Source organism: Eleutherodactylus coqui, chromosome 6, assembly GCF_035609145.1.
Source record: "Eleutherodactylus coqui strain aEleCoq1 chromosome 6, aEleCoq1.hap1, whole genome shotgun sequence".
NCBI classification, from domain to species: Eukaryota; Metazoa; Chordata; class Amphibia; order Anura; family Eleutherodactylidae; genus Eleutherodactylus; species Eleutherodactylus coqui.
The window spans coordinates 36,450,331-36,476,683 of record NC_089842.1 but is presented as its reverse complement, the minus strand read 5'-3'; the positions used below and the strand labels follow the sequence as shown (position 1 = coordinate 36,476,683).

Below are 26,353 nucleotides of genomic sequence, written 5' to 3'. Positions count from 1 at the left end.
CTACTCTTGTTGAAATTTCACATTAAATGTCCCACATTGTTTTTTTTTTAAGACATTTCTTATTTCGAGGTTTTTGGGTTTTTTTTGCACCTTCTGTTGGATCACCAGTGCAGGATAAACTAGATGGATATATGTCTTTCTACAGTCTTAAACTGTTAGTTGTCTTTTTTTTCCCCTGTGAACCCAGACAGGTAAGAACAAGATGGCAGCACAGGCAATCACCACAACATGATGGAAAGAAGCGTAAATACATGTAGAAACCACATAAGCAAAATGCTCAACTCCACCCTCGCTGCCCCCGTATGGAGAGCACTTCTGGTGGATGCAGTGCTGTAAGGCCCCATCGGTAGCCATGTAAACAGCACCATCCATTAGGGCTCATTCACACAGGGGATTTTTAACAACAGAACTCAAGTCTCCTGAAAGTCAATCGCCCTTATGAATGTGTTTCCAACAGAATAAGGCTCGTGTCACAGGGCCGAGAAACCCGCATGAGATTTATGTGTTCCAATACGCACATATATGAACCTCATGCTTTTGAATGAAGTCCCGTACATACGCCATGTTTAATCGCTGCATGTCCCATCTGTTCCCGTTCCTTGGAGTGTGTCACCCATTGTTTTCAATGGGACAGTAACACACCGCACGCCGTACTCTGCAAGGTTCCCCATTGAAAACACTTAAGGATTGCTACTTCACAGAAGTGATGAGAGGCGTTTCTGCCATGAAAACACACATTGGGGAGCATGCCATCAGGGTGAGTTTCTGAGCCTGATCGCACGCTTGCCCATGTGTAGGTAGCCTAAAACTGCGCCAGAATTAAGGCACATGGAGCTTGAGACAAATAGTTTGCGTTAAAAAGAAAAAGATCGGACAAGCTCAGCAATATTTGTCTGACACATTGATGAAGCATTACTACAAGAAAGTCTCAGTACAAGATGGCACTAATAAAACACAATGGTAGTTGGTGTAAATGAAGAGGCATTTGGCGCACGCTCATTTTGGGGCATTTTTTTTGCACAAATCCGACTGCATGGATAGGTTTGGTTTTATCATCATTTTGACTGTTGACTAACTTTATACTAATAAATGATGCAGAATTCAAGCAAGACATTTCCAAATGCAATGGGATACAATTTTGGCGCACGTAGCAGCATTATGTAGAAGCTGGCACATTTTATGGCACATGCTTTTGACCCATTTTGTGTGTTAAAAATCAGTAATTGGACTACTGTTGAAAATTTTTTTTAGATTGGAACAAAGCAGAATTTAAATTTGTGGTGCAAAACACATTAACTTCCATGGGAGGTTTAAATGATATAAATTGGGTTACTTTTTGTTTTTCTTCTTTTGATGCAAGTGTCATCAATTTTTCACTTGTGTTAGGCTGGACTCAGACGACCGTATATCGGCTTGTTTTTCACGCCCAGCCAATATATGGCGTCTCTCGCTGCAGGGGCGGAGAGGAGGCGGGAGCTCAGTTCCTGCTCCTGGCTCTTCCATCCCCCCCCCCCCCCCCCCCCCCCCCCCCCGCAGATGAGGACACCCTATATAACGGCTCGGCGTGAAAACCGAGCCGATATACGGTCGTCTGAATCCAGCCTTAAACTGAGCAAAAAACGCTTTAGGATGCACACGCACCAAGTGAAAGTGAGGGCACGCAAAAAAAAAGAACAAAAAGTAGCCCAATTTATATACACACTCAGTGAAAGCTCCCCAGTGTGAATATAGCCGTAGGTCGTACTCATATGGTCGTGTGCATGTTGTGCTCGAGATTCTCCGGCACAACCTGCATCGGAAAGTACATGGACCACTCATCCGGGCACTTCCCCAGGGGGTTTGGACCCTGCATATTGCATGTGCTGTTCTCCTGAGTGAGAATAGTACATAGGCCAGTTTCATATCAGTGTTGGAACATCCTCTGTTGGAGGTTCTGTTACCGATCCGGCTCAAAATGCTGGAAGAAAAAGCTGCCCGGCTTTTGGACAGAAGAAAAAGCGTGGAAAGTGGACTGACTCCATTATAGTAAATAGGATCCATCCGATGCTGTTCAGTTCGCCCGTGGGGATTCCCCTTTCCTGCTCTGCGAACGGACCAGAAATGTGGAATCCCCAACGCGGGTGTGAAACCACCCTTACTGCGATTTCTCTCACATGGACTATCAGTCTTACCACCATTCTGTTTGAATCTCTCTGTAGAAGTAAATCTGATTTCTTCTTACATGAAGTGAGATCCAACAGCCAGAATGACAGGAAGACATAGAAGAGCTCTCCCAAGTTTGTAATACACCTTACAGATGTTGATGATGGCGCCGTTGGTGATGCGATAGTCAGTAGTCCAGCTCTGCAGACACATCCTGGCATATCCCCTTATCAATTCCACTGCAGCGGAGATGAGTTGTTCTAGATTATCTAGTGTCACCAACGGCGCCCACATAGGACATCTGTAAGGTGCATTGGACACTTGAAGGATTCTTCCATCTGTTCCCGTCATTCTGGCTATTGTAGTTCACCTCACGTATGGAGAGCTCAGCTTTACCCTTGCGCCATTATTTTTGTATCACGGTATATAAAAGAATAGAGCCGCTATAAGGCCGTGTTCACATGCTAGAATATCTGTGTGGATTGACTATCCGTTTGATCTTAAAAGGGGGTTGTCCGAGTTGGAAGATCTTGGGATAACCCCTTCGCCATGCAGAAAAATAGTGATACACTCACCTCTCACGCTGTGTCTCAGTTCCTCACGCCAGTCTCTGTTCACATTTGCAGATCTGCTCGGTTTACAGGATGTCACAGGAGCTGCAGCCAATCGCTGAACTCAGTTTTTTGGTTTACGAAGGGCTGCAGCCCATAATAGAGACCAGAGCAGGGGACCGAGCACTGGCGCCAGGACACAGCGGGGAACATATCTTTTTTTTTTTTTTACTGGATAGGTAAGGGGTTGACCCATGATATTACAGCTCTGACATCCCCTTTAACCCTTTCCAATCCACTGTCTAACCTCTGAAGACATTATGATTTAAGGCTGTACAGCTCCGATGTTGGAAGACATCCAATGGGGTTCTCTTACTGTATATTGCCATCCTCTCTGCTGTCAGAGCGTTATCCAACGTGTCACTTCATGCTGTACTGGCTTTAGCCAGCAGATAGCGCCGTTGTATAACGGCAGAAAAAGAGTAAGCCACGTAGGAAAACTAGGATACAAATAGGATTGGAAAGGGTTAATAGGAATCCCTGGCTTAGTTCATGCAGCGCAGGTTTTCCATATGTAGATTTGACGGCCACGGCATAGGGTTACTGGCACGTTAATTCTCACTGCGGTTTCCGTGGTTGGCGGCTGCATGCAGATCTGTGTGAACTTAAAACAAGAACTTGAGCATCAGAATTTAGAACCAGAAATTTATTGTAGCTTATAGACTGTTCAAACGGACCTATCACCAATATACAAATCTGAAAAGTTATAGTCATTGCGCCTACATACAGCATCAGAAAGTTTAGGACGCTTTAGCGGTTGCGTTACATGTCGCAATTGTTTGTTTTTTTTTCTGTTTTTTTTTGTTTTAAAGTCTAAATACAGCAGCTACGGTGATATTAAAATGGATGGACAGAGCTACACGACATAAACACAAGACGAGAGGGGGAGGGGTCCCCAAGTTATTCAAGAGCTTGCAGTTATGTTTATCACGTTATCACAGAAGTCATTAAACAATCCCCATATCTTACGTAAAAATCTAAGAATTTACATTTATGGTAAACAAAACGAGAAAAAAAGAAAAAAGCCTAAGCCAGCGTGCTGGTCTGCAGCCCTCTGTCCTGCAGGATGAGACCCCAGAACCTACTGACCACCTGTAGTGTGTAGCCCACCTGTTCTTCCTACCCCACAGTCTACATACAGCCAGCCAGGGAGGCCGCTTTACCACTCTTTTGCATGTAGCCAATGGGCATGCCTTAACTTCCCACAATTCCCTGCTTCACTTAATTCGTACACTGTCCTCTAAATCTGTATGTATATATATATTTATAAGTTTCTTGGACCTAACGTCAACCTACACAGAACACCAATCCAATAAGAGACTTTTTTCCACTTACCTGGCTCAAAGACACCTTACCGAATCCAATTATAAGGAGCAAACGAGTTGCCCCTATCTCAAACCCTCCATTTGCACTTTATCCATCGTTTCGAGAGGCACAACCTAAAAACGTAAGTGATCGTAACAAAAATCGGCATCCGATAGTTTCCACAGACCCAGCAGAAATGAAAGAGTACCTTTAACCTTGTTGCAAGGCATTATAGGTTCCAACACCCCCGGCATTGGTCTGGGCCATTTTTACACAGCAGCCTATGTGAATGTTATAGGATGCCCCTTTTAGACGTCACAATTTTAAGTGTACTGTCCCTTTAAGGCTACTATTACGCGAGCACTAGTGCTCGTGTTTTTGACGATAATTGCCGTGCGTCACCTGCAAGCACGGGTGTAGCCTTGCAATTAACGCCATTCAACGAGCATTAATGATGTAAAGTAGCGCTAATTGCCATGCTGTACCTGAGCTTGCGGATGCAGCCTGGCAATTGTCAGGAAACGCTAGCGCTCATGTAATAGCTCCCTAAGCAAACCTTTCATGACCCAGTGATAATCTAAATAAGACATTCAATACATAATTATCTCTAGTTGTCCCCTGGTGGTTGAAGAACTACAAATCCCAGGATGCGAGTTCTTCAACGACTAGAGAGTAACAGGCCGCTGTAACCCGTCCCAGCGACTGCACATAGGCTCAGAGCCCCACACGGCTCACTGATTATAGTAATTCCCTACAACCCATCTCACCTGTTTCACAAGATTGGGATTTCTTTAGTTTTTTCCGTCTCCCACAAAAAAAAGTACAGATTTTTTTTACCCCCAAGTTAGGTGAGGGCAAACAAAAAAAACAAGAAAGTTGTGTAAACAATATGCTTTCCACCTGGCTAACGCCCGCTGGGTAGGTGAGAGGGTCTCACTAATGACAGAATAAAACTTCCCCACTGGAGGGGGATTGGAAGTTACAATGATCCACATATGTATAATCTTGCCTGTCCTGCAGAAAAGTGAACCTGGTATTTAAAGCAAGGGGGCAGACCAGCTGCGGTCTGGTGTGTGCTACAGGCAGTTGTCGACATGCCCCCGAGAGCGGCAGACTGGCACCGTGTTGTACTTATATGACTGCTTACAGCCCTGTGCTTCTTCTTATTTTGGAAGGTCATAGATAAAATCGAGCCAGAAAGACAAAGCACTCTGGAGTGAGCGCTATTAAAGCTGACTTGCACCGTTATGTCTCCATGCCCATTATTATCAGGCTGCAAGACCTCTGCCAGCCACGGAAAAAAAAAGAAAAAAATCACCTCACTGAGGTTGCGCAAGACTGGCACAGGTGCCACTCTGCATTCCAGAATTCCAAACCCCTTTACACTAGCAACATGGACATAATTACATTGAATCCAACATATTTACAAAGAAAATATTAAAAAGTTAGTCTTGGTTTCACCCCCTTTTACTGTCTGCTGGAGCCACTTTTTTGCAACACCACCCCAGATGCAAAAGTTGCCGGCATCCTCAGACAGGAAAAAGGTTTCTTCGGTGGAGTTTTGCCAATAATTGACATGCAGTAATTTAGGATCGAGGAGTAAGGAGGAGGGGGAAATAAAAAGTTAAAACCAATAAAATCAGCAGTCTACATGGAGTCCCTGTGCCCCGTCACTCAACTGGAAGTTTTTCATCTTTCAGAACAGAGATCAGGAATGAAGGATGAAGTTCAGTAACGCCAGTGTCCCTCCTATCGGTGAGTGACGGAGGGAGTGTGGAAGGAAAGTGCAGGATGGACTGAAACACTGAAGATGACCCCCAGGGCAGGAGAGGGGCGCCGTCTATCCGCATGTTGGATGAGCATGTGCTGGTTGGTTTCAGCGCCTGGAATGACTTTTTACACCGTGTGCCTGCAGGAGTGATGAGTGTGAGTTGTGGTAACTGGGTGGTGAAGACGACTGGTATCAGTAGGTGAGAGTGGAGTCGTCCCACTCCAGTTGCTGCTGTCGGTTGACATTCTGCTGGTCCTCCTCCTGCTCGCCTTCCTCTTCCTCGCTACTTTCAGATTCAGCGCTGGTTATGTCGTCGTCTTCTCCATCTTCACTGTCCTCGTCGTCATCCTCCTCCTCTTCCTCCTCACTGCTGTGCTGGTCTTCGTAGGTCTAGATCCGGAAAGATAAAAACATAACGCTCAGTACAGTGTATAGGATGGATGCACGCCGCGTGTGGCATCAAGACTTACCTCCATGGGGTTCACAGTGATAGTAAGAGCAGAGTCATCCCAGTCCATTTCATTTTCTTTGCCACCCTCTTGGTCACGCATGGTGCGCTGATGGGCAGCGCGAATGCGAAACACTCCCAGGATGATCATGAAGACCAGGAAACTGACGCAGACTACTATAACGATGGTGGCAGCACTGGGAACGACTATGGAAGAAAGAGATCATATTGACTCTCATAATCACATAATGCATAATTTGTAATAATAATAGTAGTCATCATTCATGACTGAGCAGTAGAGGGCGCTGTTATTACATCACTATACACAATACATGACTGAGCAGTAGAGGGCGCTGTTATTACATCACTATACACAATACATGACTGAGCAGAAGAGGGCGCTGTAATTACATCACTATACACAATACATGACTGAGCAGTAGAGGGGAGTATAGGTACACCACTGAGTAGTTGAATGCGCTATCATTACATCACTATACACAATAGATGACTGAGGGGAGTACAAGTACACCATTATGCATGACTGAGCAGTAGAGGACGCTATCATTACGTCACTATGTAACATACAAGACTGAGCAGAAAAGGGGAATATAAGTACACCACTATGCGTGACTGAGCAGTAGAGGGCGCTATCAGTACACTATAGATGACTGAGCAGTAGAGGGCGCTATCAGTACACTATGCATCAATAAGCAGTAGAAGGCATTATCACACTATAAATGACTGAGGAGTAGAGGGCACTATTGGTACAATAAACATGACTGAGCAGTATAGGGTGCTTATAGTACACTATGCATGACTGCACTGTAGAGGGTACTATCAGTACAGTATACATGACTGAGCAGAAGATGGCACTATCAGTACACTAAACATGACTGAGCAGCAGAGGGCACTATCGGTACACTAAACATGACTGAGCAGTAGAGGGCACTATCGGTACACTAAACATGACTGAGCAGTAAAGGACACTATCAGTACACTAAACATGACTGAGCAGTAGAGAGCCCTATCAGTACACTGAACATAAATGAGCAGTAGAGGGCACTATCAGTACACTAAACATGACTGCACAGTAGAGGGAACCATGAGTAAACTGCCATGCAAGACTGAGCAGTAGAAGGCACTATCAATACACTAAACATGACTGCGCAGTAGAGGGCACTATCATTACATCACTATACATAACTGAGCAGTAGAGGGGGCTATCATTACACCAGTATGCATAATAAATGACTAAACAGACGAAGGTGCTGTAACACTATGATGCCGCAGAATTTTTGAGTACAGAAGGCTGCAGAGTCATCAAATGGTTTGCAGATGTCACGGTCAGATATGCAGTATATTAAGAAGGATGCGGTTCTGTGTTCCTATGCAAAATATAGACGTACCAGATGCGGAGTGTGTGCTGGCAGGGTTGTGTCCCAGGAGGTCAGGAGACTGATGCCGGGACGGGACAAACAGAGCCTCAGATATAATGTGATTTGGAGCCTCTGGGGGGCTGGCAGTGTGGATCACATTCACCTGCAGCAGCAAAACAGCATGATAAAAGAGGTTTAACATCATCACCGCAATCAGATATTACCGGTTTAGTCATTACTTCTTTCCCTCACCTCCACCTGGAATTCATTGCTGTTGTAGCGACCGTTGAGCTCAGAACAGACCACTTTAAATTTCCTGTCGAACAGCGAGACGGTATTCCAGTTCCTATATCGAATCAGATGCAACACCTCCTCGTAATTCGCCATCGTATCCACACCTGCAACACATGACATTTCTTTTCTTCCTGGGTTCTGCAGTGCACTGATTTCCTGTGAGACATCAGCCTTCAAATGTTTTAGCTCCCTGGCAGGGATCCGTGGAATAGAGACCGACATCATTACATAACATGGCAGGTTTCCCAGGCGTGACTAATTCTGGGAACACAGCTGAAAAACTGCTCTTGCATCTTCTCAAGATAAAGTAACAGGACAAAGAATTATAACCAAAACGACTATTCATCTGGTAAAATTTACCAAAGAATGACCGTTTTAGATAGTAATCGTCTGGAAAGACGTCAGCCACGTTTGACATTATCGTCCAATAGTCGGATGAAAGATCTGTTGTTCAAATCCACTTTTGCCTATTATGCGCCCTGCCCCTCCCTACGGCTTTCCACTTTTGCCTATTATGTACACTTCCTGCCCCATACTTCCCCCACCCCATTTATGTCCTAAAAACTGTATATCACATGTTATCGTCGCATTGCTGTGTTCCCCCTCCTGTCCCTGTGACTTCTCCATCACCCCATTCCCTTTGTTTCCAAATAATTGAATACCACATGTAACTCCTGCAATTTCTGTAAATGTCACATTATTTGTGTTCCCCATGCACCTCAAAAGCGCTGCGGAATAAGTTGGCGCTATACAAATAAAGAAAGAAGAGAAGATGTCATTGAAATAACGTTCCCAGAAAGCGTTCATCTGTCTCCCGGTGTGACTGAACGGGTACGGCCATTTTGAACTACTGTAATGGCGAATATGGAGTACAATGTGTATGGCTGCGCCATGAACATTCACCAGGTGATCGTTCGTTCCATGGTAATCTACTTCTATCTATTGTGTACAGACAGCTTACATTGGATAAAAGTAGGTTGAAGGTTGAGTAACTTCAGTGAATAAGTGCCTGGTGAACCATCATTTTGCAGATGCAGCCATACACATTCTTATACTTATTGGCCTCTACGGTTGTTTAAACTATGTTCAATGACACCGCGCCACAGATGAACGATCTTTCGAAGAAAGATAGTTTGTGGACGAAAAAAATCTCTTATGGGACGAAGGATCTTTTGTCAGACTATCAGGTGAATGTTTCAAATGCAGCCAACTTCACTCCAGACGATGACAGACAATCATCAGCTGGATAAAACAATCGTTCATTGTTACATGTCACTCAAAAGTATGTTTGCTTTTGTTAAAATCATACAATGCACCTTAAAGGGGTTGTCCCGCGCCGAAACGGGTTGTTTTTTTTTTTCAATAGGCCCCCCGTTCGGCGCGAGACAAACCCAATGCATGTGTTAAAAAAAAACAAAAACGTTTAGTACTTACCCGAATCCCCGCGCTGCGGCGACTTCTTCCTTACCTTAGCAAGATGGCCGCCGGGATCTTCACCCACGATGCACCGCGGGTCTTCTCCCATGGTGCACCGTGGGCTCTGTGCGGTCCATTGCCGATTCCAGCCTCCTGATTGGCTGGAATCAGCACACGTGACGGGGCGGAGCTACGAGGACCAGCTCTCCGGCACGAGCGGCCCCATTCACCAGGGAGAAGACCGGACTGCGCAAGTGCGTCTAATCGGGCGATTAGACGCTGAAATTAGACGGCACCATGGAGACGGGGACGCCAGCAACGGAGCAGGTAAGTAAATAACTTCTGTATGGCTCATAATTAATGCACAATGTACATTACAAAGTGCATTAATATGGCCATACAGAAGTGTATAACCCCACTTGCTGCCGCGAGACAACCCCTTTAACATCCTAGATAACGAATGGCAGTGCAGAGGGGACAAACATTTACATAACACACAGCATTTGAAGAGGACGGACTGACCTGTGATAACAATGCCTTGCATGGAGGAGCTCATCTCCATCCCCTTCTGTTGCAGGTGAGTCAGATCCAGCTGGAGGCTCTCTTGGTCAGGATTCAGGGCTTCTCCCACCACACTGATCTCACAAGTGTCCAAGTTGTGCATGATTTCCTCCGACACCAGGGATTCTTGGACTATTAGAGAGAAAATCATAGTTCCCAAGTCATTCTTAGTCTACTTTCAGATCACCCTGATGTATGTGCCAGAAAGGCTACTGAAGCATTTGTTAAATCCATAGGTATCCATTCATCGCACAGGTCTTTTTGGCCTCTGTCTGGTGAGTATCTAGATGCAATAGTACAGAAGGCTGTGCTATTCCATCCAGGCACTTCATGTAGAAAAATGTATCTATTAAAAGTCGATGGATGACAGAAGCCACTGTATGACATTCGTCACATGCATCCATTTAACAGATAAGTCATAAACGTTTCTGGACATGTCCGTTTTTAAAAGGAGGCCTAAAAGTAGCATCTATTTAATGTACACTTTTTTTAATAGGGTGGCATTATAGTCACATCGGTCACAAGGACTAAATGTATATGTCAGGAGCTTCTCCCAGCACATACATTTAACAAAAGCCATTAACACAGCATATAAAGCGCCTTAGCTGTGATGAGTCTCATATAGTCAATGCCACGCTGAAAAAAAGCCAACACCTGAACATGGCAGGAGGGTGCACAGTCACAGGAAGCCCATTTAAAAGGGTAATCATTAGTGAGGAAAGAACTTTTGAAAAGGTCAGTTTGGGTGATTCAATGAACAATAACTTCGATTTTGGTCCACATTAGTTCGAAGCACACCAGACATTCACCAAAACCCCTAAAACTGGTGAATAACACTGTCTAAGAGTCATACAAGCCCCGCCTAATGTTCAGTTATAAAGGGCTTTTATGACTCTTAGGGTGCGTTCACACGAGCACATAAACAGCGCGTTTTTGCGCCCAATCGTATAAACGTGACCATCTGAGGCGTTGGTTTCCAATGTATTCGTTCGCACGGGCGATTATACGGCGCGTAAAAACGGCAACCCGAAAAAAAGACGGAACATACGCGACCGAAATACGCGCCAACGCATATTCGATGGCCAAAAAGATAGTTTGCAAAGTAATACGCTTTCTAGCTCTGGTCATGATTGCCGAAAAACGTTCTTTCCGGCGATTAAACGCTGCGCACGTGCGAACGTAAATACGACTACGCTCGTGTGACCGCACCCTTAGACTGTGTTATACATCAGTGTTCAGGACTAGTGTTGAGTGAATCAAACCAGTAGGACCTCATTTCTGGTAAGATTTCACTAAAAAGCTCTTTTTTGGTTCACCAGGAACTGCATTTTTAGCAAATTTCGACCCAAAACAGGGTTTCACTGGTTCAGTTAGTGCAACTCTAGTAATGATGATCCCTGAGTAGTTTAAGCACTAATGGGTATTAAATGGGTACACAGGACCCATTGTTTAGCCATCAGGAACTCCATCTCTTTTCTATTATTTCCCAAGAACTTGATACCAGTCCCCAACAAAGCCCAATTAAATTCCAGATAGTCACACATGACCAGATATCAGGCCGTGAGTGGCCAGTAATATTTACACACCGCATGTCAGCTGTTACACATTCAACCTGTGTATTAATAGTCACTGGGACCTTGGGTCACAAACCTGTAGGGTCCTCGTCTCCTTCCCCCTCAGCCTCCACCTCACGTGTGATGGTACTGATGATACGTAGCTCAGGGAACAGTGTCACCCCTTCTGTGCCCTCAAACTCAGATGCAGAACGGGCAAAATGGTCGATGCCGCTGACACTGATTTTAGGCTCCTCCGGCTGAAGCACCATGACGTAGCCATCGACATCCGGGACACTGATGCAAGTCTCCTCGTTGAAGCATCTAGAGTAAAAGCAGCAATGATGAGAGCAAGTGACCGTTAATCTATGTACTAATATCTATAATGTGAGTATGGACGTCCCCTCTGCTAAAATTACCTGCTACCAAGTCTGCTGAAACAATGCTAATACGCTGCATGAATCCGACACTTCCCCGGGGCTCCTATCGCTCTCTAATAATAATCATCTCCCCACTAATACAATAGCAGATTACACTTAATCCTGCCGTCCGTATCATTTCCCTTATCTCATATCCTAATGAAGAACAGTACTAGAAAATCACATGGAATAAAAGATTGCAATTCACATCCACAGTGGCAGCAATAAACCCCCCATGTTCTTTTTGTGCCATGTGTACCCCCAAAGGGGCTGCTGTATCACTTACTTCACTGTAGTGGTGATCTTAAGACGTCTGATGCCAGGGGTGGGGAACTGTCGGGAATTCAGGTAGGAGATATGCTGCATCGCTTGGTCAAAGCGGTCAATTTCATCCCCTTCCAGAGTCAAAGTGGACTGGCTGGGACTTAGGTCAATCTGCAAAATGAAATGAAGATGATCAGGATGATGAGATGGATTCCTGATATAGGCAGCACTGGCCAATTAGAGCAGCATGTAGTGTCTTATAGAGCGTCGCTTTAAGCGCATAATTACTTTCAGAACTAATAAAAGTAACACCTCCCAGTGCATTATAGGAACTCCGCTAAGTACTTCAGGGTACTCAAGGTTCCTGATAGTTTCCAATAATAACCAACAGAACAGTGAGTGCAGCTCTGGAGTATAATACAGGATGTAACTTAGGATCAGTACAGGATAAGTAATGTATGTATACAGTGACTCCACCAGCAGAATAGTGAGTGCAGCTCTGGAGTATAATACAGGATGTAACTCAGGATCAGTACAGGATAAGTAATGTCTGTACACAGTGACTCCACCAGCAGAATAGTGAGTGCAGCTCTGGAGTATAATACAGGATGTAACTCAGGATCAGTACAGGATAAGTAATGTCTGTACACAGTGACTCCACCAGCAGAATAGTGAGTGCAGCTCTGGAGTATAATACAGGATGTAACTCAGGATCAGTACAGGATAAGTAATGTCTGTACACAGTGACTCCACCAGCAGAATAGTGAGTGCAGCTCTGGAGTATAATACAGGATGTAACTCAGGATCAGTACAGGATAAGTAATGTATGTACACAGTGACTCCACCAGCAGAATAGCGAGTACAGCTCTGGAGTAAAATACAGAATGTAACTCGGGACCAGTAATGTATACACACAGTGACTCAACCAACAGAACAATGAGTGCAGCTCTGGAGTATAACACATAATGTAAATTAAGACCAGTACAGGATAAGTAATTTATAAAGTTTTTTACATTTTATATAGATATTATCTATGTAATAACTGTAAAATGGCATTCTAAAGAAGGTCATGCTCTTAAAATCTTGTGCATCTATTACTGCGCTGTAAACATCTCCATGAATTATAGCACAAGTAGAATGCTTAGCTGTTGCCACTGGCAGGATTTTCTAGAATAGAGCAATAATGTATACATCTGGTCTAAATATTTGTGCTTAATTAGGAGGCAGTAAGGAAGATTTCTGAAAAAAGCAAACAACAATTGTGCAGAATATGAAAGCCACTCCATAAAGAAGAGTAATTGGTCTCCTACCATTAATACTGTAGCTGTTTGCCCTCTTTTCACTTTTAGAAGTCTCCTTAATGAACTCACCTTAATGCCTTTACCAACTCCCTCAGCAGGTGGGAATTCCAGGCCCTCTTTGCAGGTATACAGGCAATCAATCACCTTCTTGCTTTCTAGCTTTCCAGAACGAATCATTAACCCTGCGAGGTTTCCATGGAAGAACTGTGCCATGTGCTGCTCCCCACCTTGACATAAAGAAGCAGAAAGCAGTCAGTAACTCCGTTATTCTCACACATGGGTTTGTCATTCGCCTTCGAAAGATGTTACAGCGTTGCATGCAGGTTAGTGTTATCCAGTCGTGGTGAAAACCTGGCTTCATCCAGGAACCACGAGAGGGGGAGGACATGCAGATGAGCCCTGGAGGTGGCGGGTGGAAGTGTAGGTAAAAAAAAAAAAAAAGCATGGCACTTGGACAAGCTATGGCGCTTAAACGGAGGGAGTCAACAGCTACTCTCCATATGGTGCAAAGTAGGAAAGACTCCAGGAGGGTGGAATAGCCTGTTATTTTGTTAGACCGGGCTCATACGGGTGGGCTGGAATCCACATGCGGGAGACCTGCAGTGGATTCCAGCTGTGAGCATGGTAGGAGACCCTGCGTACCTTCTTGGACCCTATTGAGTATAACCCAGGCGGCTCGCTGTCGGTCATGCACAGTACAATTTTTTTCTTCTTTGTTTGTATTTCCCGTGCTGTCACTTAGTACTTAGTGATGATGCGGATACCTGCAGTCCATATGCAAAGTTAATTGTGTATGTACGCGCAGCGGGTTGGACGGCTTCCAATGACTTCCTGGAGGCCATCCATGCGGAGTCCATGGCAAAATACAGTAAGCTGCGATTTTTCTTCTTCTCACAGAATACGCAATTTGTATCTGCGAATGTGAAGGAAAACAACGAAAGTTCATGACTTTCAATGCCCGCGATTTGCCACGGACGCTGATCTCGGATTCCACAATTGGATTCCGTTTGTGTGAGAACCCCTTTAAACTGTAGCGAGAGGAGGTCTAGGGCTCTACAAGCTGATCCTGCCATAGAGCAAGAGAGGCTCATGATGCTTTATTGCTGCTGTTCTCCGGTAAGGCTTGTATCCAAATAGGCTTCGGCTATGTTCACATTTTTGCATAAAATTTCCAATTTTTCTCCTACCCAACTTGACTGCACTTCTAGGGGACAAAACCTGGTTGGATTCAGTTTTGAGATATTTGAGGCAACTTTAATCCCCCCCCCCAAAAAAAAAAATAAACTCAATGTTTCTTTCCCACATTTGCATCCCTACAATCTTCTTTCTGTATACTTAATGAAGCCTTTTTACAATATCTGTAGCTACGATATGCTGTCAGTGTACAACTTGGTTCTCCCCCAGATCCACCAGAACCCACCAGGTTGGGGGAGCTCCTTAGAACCCTTAAACCCCATCTATAATCTGCTGCACTCTGGAGTGTCCAAGCCCTTTGATAAAGCCCTCAATACATGGGGGACGGACCTCCCTGTAGGATGATGAAAGTTACTTCCTGGCTTCTGTAGTCAGTACCGGGGATATACTTATTTAATACAAATTTCTCCATAGAGTCTATTTGACACCTGTTAGACTAAAGAGGATTTAGGTCTCTGGGCCTGATGCTGGTTTCCGCTGTGGTATCTCTACAGGGACATGCGGTGTAGAATTGTGACAAGGCACAGCAGTGTTGGGTTGCCATTATTCAGTTTGCAAGTGCTTTTGGAGTCTCCCCAGGGGTTCCTGCTCGACACGCTAGATTTGTCAAATGACTGAAACCAGCGGCGCCTGACGTAACCAATGATTAGAATAAGCTATGTCCGGTTTACGTAATTTTACCGGGAAGAGTTGTTTCTAGCATTTATGACGGTAGCATGACGCAAAAGCCCTAAAGCAAATGTGAACAGAGCCTTAATACTTCCTGCACCGTGCGGCATTGTTGAATAATTTTCTTTGGATACATTTAGCAAAAACTTGCACTGCACTACAAATGACGGTCACAATTTCAGACTGCTGGGCATGTCTTACATACATCGGTCTGTAACTACTGTGGAACCACAAGACCTAGGCCTACTTACAGCTGCCACTGGTTGCCTTGCCTTTTTGTACTACGGTCAAACCTTGCATTGACAGAACAGAACATATCTGATCTGTAGCCCAATTTAGGTCTCTGTACGTCCTGCTGCAATGTTGTGCGTTCCTTGCATTTCTCCTGCCGGTGTTACATGGTGGTGCTTGGAGTTATAGAATGGACCATGTTAGCGTTACTCCTGAGTTTACATGAAGGGAGGGGAGGCCTCAAGGCTAAACTGAAAAGAGAATGGGGACAGAAGCAAGCCCCGAGGAAGAAAATAAAAGAGAGAAACTGAGAAATGAATTTTGCTTTTCATGCGGGGGGTGAATGACATGAAATGTCTGTGGTGGAAGAGAACGGGGATGAACTGCAGCCACCTGCATCGCTCTCTGTCATTGGCTCAGTGACATTTCCAGTTCCTGAATATTCTGCAGAAAAGTAAGAAGGGACAAACAAGGGAAGTGACCACAGGTTTTAGGGACATTTGTAACATTGACAAAACATGTTATGACAACAGATGCACTGATAAAAGAGCGGACGCGACTCGAAGAAGGAAGTTCTGGCAGTCGCCCGAGTCTACTCCAGCGCCGGCACAGGAAGCCGCGCCAGGTGTAGGTTATAAACCCTTATGACTTGGCGACCTCTGCAACACATTCCAGCGATATACACACACAGAAGCCTTAACAGACACAGCACGGCCTAATGTGCATGCTCATGGTAATGACGCCATGAAGAAATTCATATTATTGTCGTATTACATGTCCTCAATAAAAGCATGACTTATTTCTCATATTATACCTCCCCCCATTCATTCTGTTCCAACACCGCTGTATCCGGGTGATCCATGCTGATCTTCTGATTCCAGCGTTCAGTGATGATGTGCAAGACTCACCATGTGACAACTGCAGCCAATCACTGGCCTCAGCGGTCATATGGAGAGTTGGTGTCATTACCGCTGAAGTACCGGAAGACAAAGATCACCAGGGACCACCGAAGCTGGACTGGGTGCGGAATGAACAGGTGAGAGTTATGCTCATCTTGTTATTTTAAAAAGATCCTTGGGTTTAAATGACTTCTTGGGCTCTCCAAAAATCCATTTAATATCCCCTGCTTTTAAAAGTAAATTAAGAGCTTAAGCAGGTTTTAATGAAAAAGTCAGAAAATGTAGAATATATTTTTGCATTTCAACTCCTCAAAAATTTCACTTTGCATGTAATCAAGAATGGTTTCATTCAATGAAAGTATCCAGAGGTTGTAAACCTGACCTAACCCAATTCTGTGCATACATAGCTGCGTGGGTTGGTAAAAAATAGCTTAGAAACACCTCGTGTGGCGCAGAGTGCTAAGGCAGCAGAAATGCGGTGCTAAGCTCTCGCTCACAACCTGAAGGTTGCAAATTCAATCCCCGCTTGGTTCAGGTAACCGGCTTTAGGTTGACTCAGCCTTCCATCCTTCCGAGGTCGGTAAAATGAGTACCCAGCTTGGTGGGGGGTAATAAATAAAATTACCTAAAAGCGCTGCAGAATAAGTTGGGGCTATACAAATAACAAGATTTATTTTTACTAGAGATGAGCGAACGTGTTCGGCTCCGCCCCTTTTCGCCCGGACACCGAACTTCGCGAGGAATTCCGTGTTCGGGCGAAAAAAGTTCGGGGGTCGCCGTGGCAGCGCGGGGGGTTGCGGCGGGGAGTGGGGGGGAGAGGGAGAGAGAGAGGGCTCCCCCCTGTTCCCCGCTGCTGCCGCCCGCGCCGCCGCGCCTCTCCCCGCCCCCCGGCGCCCCCCGAATACTTACGCGCGAACACGGAAGTCCTCGGAAAAGCCGGTGTTCGGGTGCGTAAGTGTTCGTTAAGAACACGTTCGCTCATCTCTAATTTTTACGTAATCCATGCAACAAAGTGAGCAGAACTAATGGCCCCTTTACACAGAATGAATACCTTCAGTTGATCGCCGAGTCGTGTGAAACTGAATGATAATCGTTCAGTGTAAACACGCCCAGCGACTGAATGATAATTTGTCCCCTGTTGTTCTGTTTGCACAGGCATAAAAATTAGATTACGATCGGCCTGTGTAAACAGTCATTCATCTATGACCAATTGCCTGTTTGCTGTGAATGGAGGTGGGCAGACGGCTGGAAGCGATCTCTGGCGCGCTCCACTTACATTCAGTGAAAGATTATCGCTGCTGCGTGAATGCACTGCAAGGACAATCACGATGATGACGGTCAGGAGCTCCAGTGTCAGACAGTCGTCCCATGAGAGAGGACCCTTAGGAAAGGTTTGCAGCCTCTGGATCCAAACAATTAAGGTATTCTTGCAAGTAAAAAGCTTAAAAATCGTGGGTAATTAAAGTGCAAGGTCCATCAGAACACTTCATAGCTTAGAAATCTCACATAACTAAAATTTAATGATAACCATGTTTCTAAAGGTCAAAGTAGATCATACTTTTTGATACAAATATATTAGAAATTCCTAATAGTAGATTCTTTCAGAAGACTCTTGCCACTGCAGCAGTAGTTGTAATCTGAGGCCAGTTAAGGGATGCTATGAGAACTGAAATTCTCCACGGCTGCCCCTAGAGCTCTAAAGGATGCTATTTAGATTAGTCCACAGAAGTGACTCGCCAGCTGTTGTGAAACTACAACGCCCAGCATGCCCCGAGCCTGCATTTGTCAGGGCGTGCTGGGAGGTCCAGTTTCACAACAGCTGGTCATTTACAGGTCGCAGACTACTTGGCTGTAGAGCAATCTGTAGTTGGTCGAAGATAAAGATTTATGCCGGCACTGCTTTGGTTGCAGCCTCTTCTTTAGAGTCCGAAGTCTGTACCTTCGGTGGTGCTCAGATCCATAAAAACACGTGCGGGAATTCCCGGTACGATAAAAGCATGCAATTTCTTTATTCCATATAAAAAGTATTATGATAGAGACGGATGAGTGCAAACAGTTGATAGCCGTTTTGCATGGGTTAATGCTTCTTCAAACTATAGAAGAATGAAGCATCAACTGTTTGCACTCCTCTGTGTCTGTCCGAATACATTTTATATGGACAAAAGAAGCGGCTTGCTTTTATGGTAACGGTGAGTGCCGCAAGGGTTTCCTACCTCTACATATAGGACAGTCTGCAGTTGCATTCCCCACAGCTGCTCTATAAGCCATCAGGTACTTCTCTTTTCCAACTTCTGATATTTCTTTCAACATCCAGCTGTCAACCTCATATACTTCTGCAATACTTATATAACAGCCCTAATATGCACAAGAACCCCACCGAGCACAATGGACTAGTAGGTAGTAGTAAAGAGCTCACCGTGCCAATGAAGAAGCTAGGAAGGGTGAGAATGTAAACCGATCAAACACGTCCACCAATTCATAAAATCTACACAGCGATTAGATGCATCATATGGAGTTCTAGATAATTGTACTGAGAATTAACGCTAAATAACTTTTTAGTAAGAGCGATGTCACTTATCGCTAGGAATTCTACAAGTCAGACAAAATGTCTTCTTCCAAGATCTCTGCTCAATTCAAGGATTGTAATTAACATTTTAGGCAAAAAAACCCCATGCAACTGGACCATTACCTTGCCAGCAAGCGCCAACCACCAGCTGCGTTTCCAGCTTTGTAGGATGCAGCGGGTAATCTTCGGTCACCGTGAAGGGGTCATATGAAACACCATCGACATAGAGAGAAACGGTGGGGAACTCAACGGTAAGGACATAGTGATGCCATTCCTTGTCGCAGGCCTGTGAATGCAAGAAAACATGAGACGTTTATTCATTTCTTAAGCCCTTTCCAAATGGGTGCAAAACAAAAAAAAAGGGACATGAAACGCAACGTCGCACAAACGTGACCGTGTATAAAATGATTGTAAGAAGCTGCGACATTTCAGCTGTTACTTTTGCAGGTAAGGAAGAGGCAAAGTAAACCAAACATTTCGTGTTTACCGTTATTCTTACTGTTCTCTACATTCATACATGGCGCTATTTAAAAATACACCATCCTACCAAAAGTAACTGGACACCTGGGCAAAAATCAAAAGTAGTATTCATTTCCATATGTTAACACTTAGTGGGGCTCATTTAGGCCTAAGAACGTCAGATATTCTCTATGGCATACTTTCTACTAATGTCTGATACACTTCAGCTGGTATTTCCCCCCCATTCATCCTGCAAATGTCTGGCACATTTCACGGAGTGACGAATTACGCTACTGCATATTCACATCAGATGGGTGTGGAGGATGATGGGGAACGCTTTCTGCCGGAGTGTGTTGTGCCAACAGTCACGTATGACAAAATTCCATTATGGTCTGGGGATGTTTTACGTGGCATGGTTTCGGTCCGTTGGTTGTAGTGGCAAGAACCATGGAGATGTACCCGGACATTCTAGACAATAATGTGCCGCTGACAATGTGGTAATACTCTGGGAATGGTCGGCCATACTTCCAACAAGACAACGTGCCTCGTCACACATCCAACGCGGTTTTATGCTGGTTTAAGCATACTGATGTTCCACGATTGGACTGGCTGCACAGTGTCTTGACCTGAACCTACTGAACATCTTTGGGACAAATTGGAACGTCAGGTCAGGAAATACGAACAGCATTTTTTTTCAGAGAACTTGCCAGATGTTTGTAGGATGAATGGAGGGACAAACCAGCTGAAGTTTATCAGACGTTAGTAGAAGGTCTGCCACAGAGAGTATCTGATGTCATTAGGGCCAAAGGAGCCCCACTAAGTATTAACATGGAAATTAATACTATTTTTGATTCTTGCCCAGGTGTTCAATTACTTTTGGTTGGATACTGCACATGTTTACCACAATATAAGCAGACTGCACGATTATGTTAATGCTGAAAAGGACCAAAAGACTGAAAAAAAAGCAGCATGTTGATCCTCAAAGCAGGGAAGACAGACAGGTATTAAGAGGTCTTCAGTGTACAGAAAGTCAAAGTGCTGTGTATGTTCCACGGGGATGGATACTGCTGGCATCAGAAGGGCAGAGAGGCCTGTTCTTTGGTTACACTGAAGACAAGAAGTCTAGAGCGGTAGGAGCTATAGTGCGGAAGAAGACAAGGTCACATTGGCTTCTTGCTGCAGCTCCCTGGAGGTGGATAGTGTAACTGTGAGCATCTACGAGCTTCAGTAATGCTAATATCAGAACCGTCTGGTTAGATTCACCTAATCATCATTTTATTTACTATGGGGAAACTGGGGACAGGAAAATCTTACAAATAAAGAAGTCTACATAAGATGAGACGGCAAACCAATAGCAACATTGTAGGAAACCTTTTAGAGGGGAAATACAAACAAATTGACCTTCTGACAAAGCATACCTTTTTCAAGAGCTTCCCAGATATATTGTAGCATGGAAGTGGTTTCCAAATAAACTGAAACAATAACTTCCCTCATGACTTGTAATAATAAAGGTCCACAAGCCAGGAACAGATGTGTCCACAGACGGATCTCTTTGGTGGACAACTATTATTGTCACATTCTGAAGTCCATGATAAGATAGAGGTCCGTGAGTAAAGACCCATTTACACGGGACGAATGATACCTGACACTTATCCCTGTGTATACTCGCTCCCACGCTGCTGCACAGGAGCGAGTATCGCTGGCTCGTTCAGCAGGGGGCTGTCCGAAAACATTAGAGATTTTTATATATTTTTTTTTTTTACAGCTGCCTGCTGTCTCCACTGCCACGGTACTCCTCCTCTCAGCAACCCAATTCCCGGGCAGTGGTGATGGCCAAGAAAACTGTCAAAAAATAAGTAAATGTTCTGGTGTGGAGGTGTGACCTGGCAAAATTCATGTCTTTACAAGGGGGGTATTCTCATCTCGGAAATCCTATTTCAAAGTGTTTGAAATCGCAAAACAATGCATTCACTCATAAGGTGTTTATTTCCAAAATGCTCCATTCTCCAGTTTATGCAGCGATCTATTCCACTGCCTTCTTGTTGTTTGCTACTCGTTGCCAGGGAAACAAACCTCTCCTATGGAAAGAAATAGCAGAGCACAACAGTAGCTGGTGGTTGGGCAGAAAGCTGCTGTGCAATCTGAATGCCTCTGCCATTTGTTTCCATAGAAGTATTCGTCAGTTTTCCTAGAACGAGCAGTAAACAACTAGAGGGCAGAGGAATCAATAGCTGCAATATCTGGAGAACGGAGCATCTGATGGGTGAATGCATTGCTGTGCAATTTCAAGCACATTGAACTAGGATTCACATGATGGGAATACCCCATAAAAGCCAAAATTGGCCCTGACCTCAAGAAGTTAACCTTGATGTTAAGTGAATGCAATTACCCACATATAAATTGTTATCTTTACAAGTCTTTTGATACCTGCATACAAATTTAGCACCGCCGATCAATTTATCGAAGGATTACGGCTGGGTTCACACAGGACAGATTTGCCGCGGGAATTCCGCCTGCGGCCGCTAATCTCGGGATTAGCCAGCCATGTGGACGAGATTTCTCCGAAATCTCGTCCACACGGGACGGACAATCCGCTGTGGTTAATCCGGCCGCTTTGCCGAATGCAGCATGTCTATTTATTTTTTCATTCCGCTGCGGCGACGCTCTCCTCTATGGGAGCGCCGGCCGCAGTGAAAGAGCGAGCGGCCGGGCCGCTTCAAAGCCGCCGCGGGTTTTTCCGCGGCACTTCTCCCAGCGGAAATCTTGCGGTTTTTGCTGCGGCCAAACCACGAGATTTCCGGCGGGATTACGCCCCGTGTGACCCCAGCCTAGTGTTTTTCTGCACTAAATCTGCACATACATTTAAGTGCATAGAGGTGGTTTTCGGCTGCATTGTTTGGACAGGTGAAGCTCATTGAAAATCTCATCCAATTTGCTGCTGTAAATGCTCGGGATTTTCAGTGGAGAAACTTTGCACAGAAAATTCACATCAAATTTAGCCCATGGGAACGCAGCCAAAAAGATACTACTACAAGGAAGACAATTAGTTTCCTTTACACATACAACGTGTCACACTGTGATTGAGCAGCTCTGCAGCGGACCGAAGCATCTCCAAATATTGACAAAGAGCCTCTTGAACCGAAATTAAATTCCTGGTATTTCCACTTGGAGCCGCGCTCTGCAATGTGACACGAAGACTTGTCTAGAAGTGTTTACTTGAAATCATGTTTGCTGCACAGTAACAATCATCCCACACCACCCACTGCAATATGGTCCAAAAGCAGCTACTACTGAGCAGAAGAAGCACAATGATAACACAAGAATTACTTTCTGTAATGAGACGCGTTTTTTGGCCCTTCTGTCTTTAATTTCAGAGCATGACAAATTTATAGAACAAAATGTCTTAGCGGAGAATATGTGCTGGACATACTTATAAAGAAATCCCTAAAATAGTGTTAGAGCTGCAGGAGAGGAAGGTTTGCCTCATGCATTCTGGCCACTATAAACATACACCATGCTGACACAAGTATTAGGAAACAAAGATGATGAAATTTGATTTTATTCACATTTTTCAATACCACACCTTTGGCACCTCTGTGCATTCACTGTTGTGATGTTGTGTGCAGCCGCACGTCCATGGTAACCCTTCACATGAAGTTGCCTACAAATCGTCCTGGTGCTAATGGATGTTCCAATGGCCTGTGAGACCTCCCAAGCAACTGTTACAGTAGACGATGTACATGATGCCTCCGCAGCTCGTACAAGGCTTCTGTCAAGTTGTGCTGCTGGGTTCTGCTGTTCTATATGGGTTTCCAGCAGTACAGCTTCACAGTTGGGATAATTTAGCTGGCTGGGTGTGGGAGTTCTCCAACCAGCCAATCCCCACTGGTCTGCTGCACATGGCTAGAAGATGTTGGTCATTTATTCGTCCTATTTAATCCCCACACCGAACTTGGTGTTCTTGCATGTTGGTCTGAAATGTTTCTCCCACCTTCCCTGAGGATGGTCTGGACACCTGCATTCCCTGTCTGCATTTTATGTGGGCCCCTTCTCCCTTGCAGGTGTGGCCTCCAGACATCCGGTGTCCTGTGTGTTGTCAGGTAGGTGATGCCTGACACTTTTCCCTTTATGTCAGTTCGTTGTCTGACTCTGTGCCCCTGGTGTGAGGACACTTGGGACTAGCTATTGTTTACTATCTGTATGCATGAGAGTTCTGAGTAGGGTTCCTATTCTGGGTGGTATGCATTACCTGGTGTGTTGGCGTGAACAACGATGTGTTCTATGTGTCTGTGCAGGTAGCCTGACGTGGTGTATGAACACTTCTGTTCTGTGTGTAGGTGTGAACACTGACGTGTTTTGTGCATCTTCCCCAGGTACCTAATCAAGGATAGCTAGGTCTGAGGTGAAAACTGTGGGGCCATACTTCTTGGGACGCATACCCCACTCTTAGATAGGGGTTCTACACTTCCCCTGATTAGTAAGGGACAGTTTTTTGTCTATCTTTGCCTGGAGTGGTGTAATCTGTCCTTGCAAATACTGCGAGTGCTGTTGCGATTTCCTAGAGCGCCTCCCTGCATTCGTGCTGAGCATGTTGCTCTAGTGCACGGACGTAAGAGCTTGGTTGTCCATGTTATGTCAATTAATAGGGTCTCCCCGAATGTGGCTGCACCATACACACCAGATTATTTCCCATTTCCAAACAACATTCTAAGTGCTCTCCCTAGGGAGAAACGATACCCTTCCTGACAGAAATAACATTGCAAACAATGGACTTTGGAAGGTCCAAAAGCGCTGCAATGTCCCATACTGATTGGTTGGGGACATCCCACCACCAGACCACATTGTCAACTCTACATCTGGTGGCGTTCTGGTGGTTTCTGTACTGGGATATGCCTGTGTGATACTCTCCTTTATACCTAATGCTCACACATCAGATTTGCATATCCCCTTCACCTAACAGCACAAAATTAGTAGGTGTCCCAATATGTTTGTTAACATAGTGTATGTTCTAGACCAGTAAATAAGGTGTCCTTGAGCACCATGTTGCCATCTTTACACATGTACATGTGGAGGCATTCACATTTTTCAATACGCCATTCGGCCGCCTTTGTCACCCCTGTGCATTCACTGCTGTGATGTTGTGTGCAGCCACTCATCCATGTACATGTGAATGCATTTGCATAACTGATCATCATTGTATGCATAATGGTGCAGGAGCATAACACCCTCGTACCTGATTCAACTTCCAGTGAAACTCTGCGGGTTTGTAGGACTTCTCTTCTGTGGGTTCTTGGCGGAACAGGAATCCCAGTTTGCAGTTGTGTATGTAGAGGGAGTAATGGTGTCGATTCATATCTAGAAAGGAAATAATAGTCAATAGGTGAAGCAGCAATGGATCTGTGAATACAAAGAAAAACCATCTCAAATCTTGCAACTACAGAAAATACTGCATATCTTCTCCCAGCCACTCGACACGGCAGCTTCCATCTGTATTATTTTTGTTTATAAGGGGCTACTCACAAAAAGGGTTGCATATTTTGCCATAATCATTTGACAACTGCGCTGATGTGCAGTTTCACCCCACAAATCAACATGTTTTTATGCGGTCTTACCCTTAGGGAGTGCAGTATTAAAAAAAAAAAAAGTTGTGCTTCTGTTCTTGCTGTGCATCTGTAAACTGTGCAGCAAAAATCTGCATGTATCTATGTATAATGGTATTGGAAATTATTGGCAAACTGAGTGCACTTTTGCCATGTAATAAGAAGCTGAGCACAACTACGTATGCATATACCCACTTAGGGTGCTTTCACGCATACATGAATATTAACAACATGCAGATTTGCAAAAGGCTTACTTAGGCCAAATGCACATGGCCGGGTCGGATTCCCACTGTGAGATATCGCAGCGGAATCAGATCCTGTGCCCGGCAGTGACTCTTGCGTACCCATTCTATGTCTTCTCTGTGTGATGGATGTGACGATTTCAACACAGACATTTCGGAATCGCCACAGGATGGACGGCTTCCATTGACTGCAATGGAAGCTGTCCGTGTAAGGCCCGCACTAGAATAGGACATGCTTTCGATTTCCCCCCCATGAGCGGAAATCAACTGCGGTTCTCCGCTCATGGGCATGGAAAAGCATTTTGCATTGCCGGCTCTGGGTCCTGCAGTGCAAATATGCCCGTGTGCATTGGGCCTTATGCTGATTTTGGTGCAGATTTCCACGCTGGAGTATTTCACTGTGCGTTGTGGGATATTCTGGTATGTGTGAAAGTAGCCTTCTACAATTTTTAATTAAGTGAATAGACTGCAAACATCCTGTGTAACATGTATACTGTAGGCTTCCTATACTGAGTTAATAGAGATGAAAAGAAAAAATAAAATTCAATAAAAATCAATGAACTTCTCAAAAATTTGCCAAATATGGACTCCGTGCCTCAGGGTAAGGCCCCAGGGGTCAGCTGTGATGTGGATGAAAGTGGTCACAGTGAAATTATCAGTTTACAATGACTCTATGATCAGTTCATAGGGGAAAACTAACTGCTCTTCTTCATTATAAGAGCTTGGTTAAGCAGTTTAGGATCTGTCTGCTTGTTGACGGTTTTCAATGACAACCAGCTCTGCAGTTTATAAAGACAGTACTTATACTGAAGCGAAGCCCTAAGTGATGGAAATAGTAAGCAGTTGTCAAACTAACTTTTCATTAGGTGAACTTTTTTGCCCCAATAGCTGCTTGCCATGAAATGAACTTTCAGGAGTTTGAGGGGGATGTGTGGAGAAATGTACACTATATCCCACCGAGACACCAACATGGCTTGATTTCTTTATTCTTAGTTTAAAAAAGGTCTATTAATGAAGGGCGGAGATACC

General features: G+C 44.7%; 1 protein-coding gene across 4 annotated transcripts in view; it reads right to left on the bottom strand.

The window, feature by feature from the left end:
• Positions 1-3,384: 3,384 nt before the first annotated feature.
• Positions 3,385-26,353, bottom strand: part of CLSTN1 (calsyntenin 1) — an 88,400-nt gene continuing 65,431 nt past the window's right edge. For 2 of the 4 annotated variants that reach the window (XM_066606589.1, XM_066606590.1), the window contains 11 exons: positions 24,716-24,837; positions 19,147-19,309; positions 15,952-16,002; positions 13,534-13,691; positions 12,186-12,334; positions 11,578-11,804; positions 9,889-10,059; positions 7,909-8,054; positions 7,687-7,819; positions 6,300-6,484; positions 3,385-6,219 (listed from right to left, as the gene is read on the bottom strand). In XM_066606589.1, the coding sequence (XP_066462686.1) occupies positions 6,022-6,219; positions 6,300-6,484; positions 7,687-7,819; positions 7,909-8,054; positions 9,889-10,059; positions 11,578-11,804; positions 12,186-12,334; positions 13,534-13,691; positions 15,952-16,002; positions 19,147-19,309; positions 24,716-24,837 (1,703 nt within the window). In that variant the 3' untranslated portion in view covers positions 3,385-6,021. The remainder of the gene's footprint in view (positions 6,220-6,299; positions 6,485-7,686; positions 7,820-7,908; positions 8,055-9,888; positions 10,060-11,577; positions 11,805-12,185; positions 12,335-13,533; positions 13,692-15,951; positions 16,003-19,146; positions 19,310-24,715; positions 24,838-26,353) is intronic. The other 2 variants (XM_066606591.1, XM_066606592.1) reach the window with 1 other exon arrangement.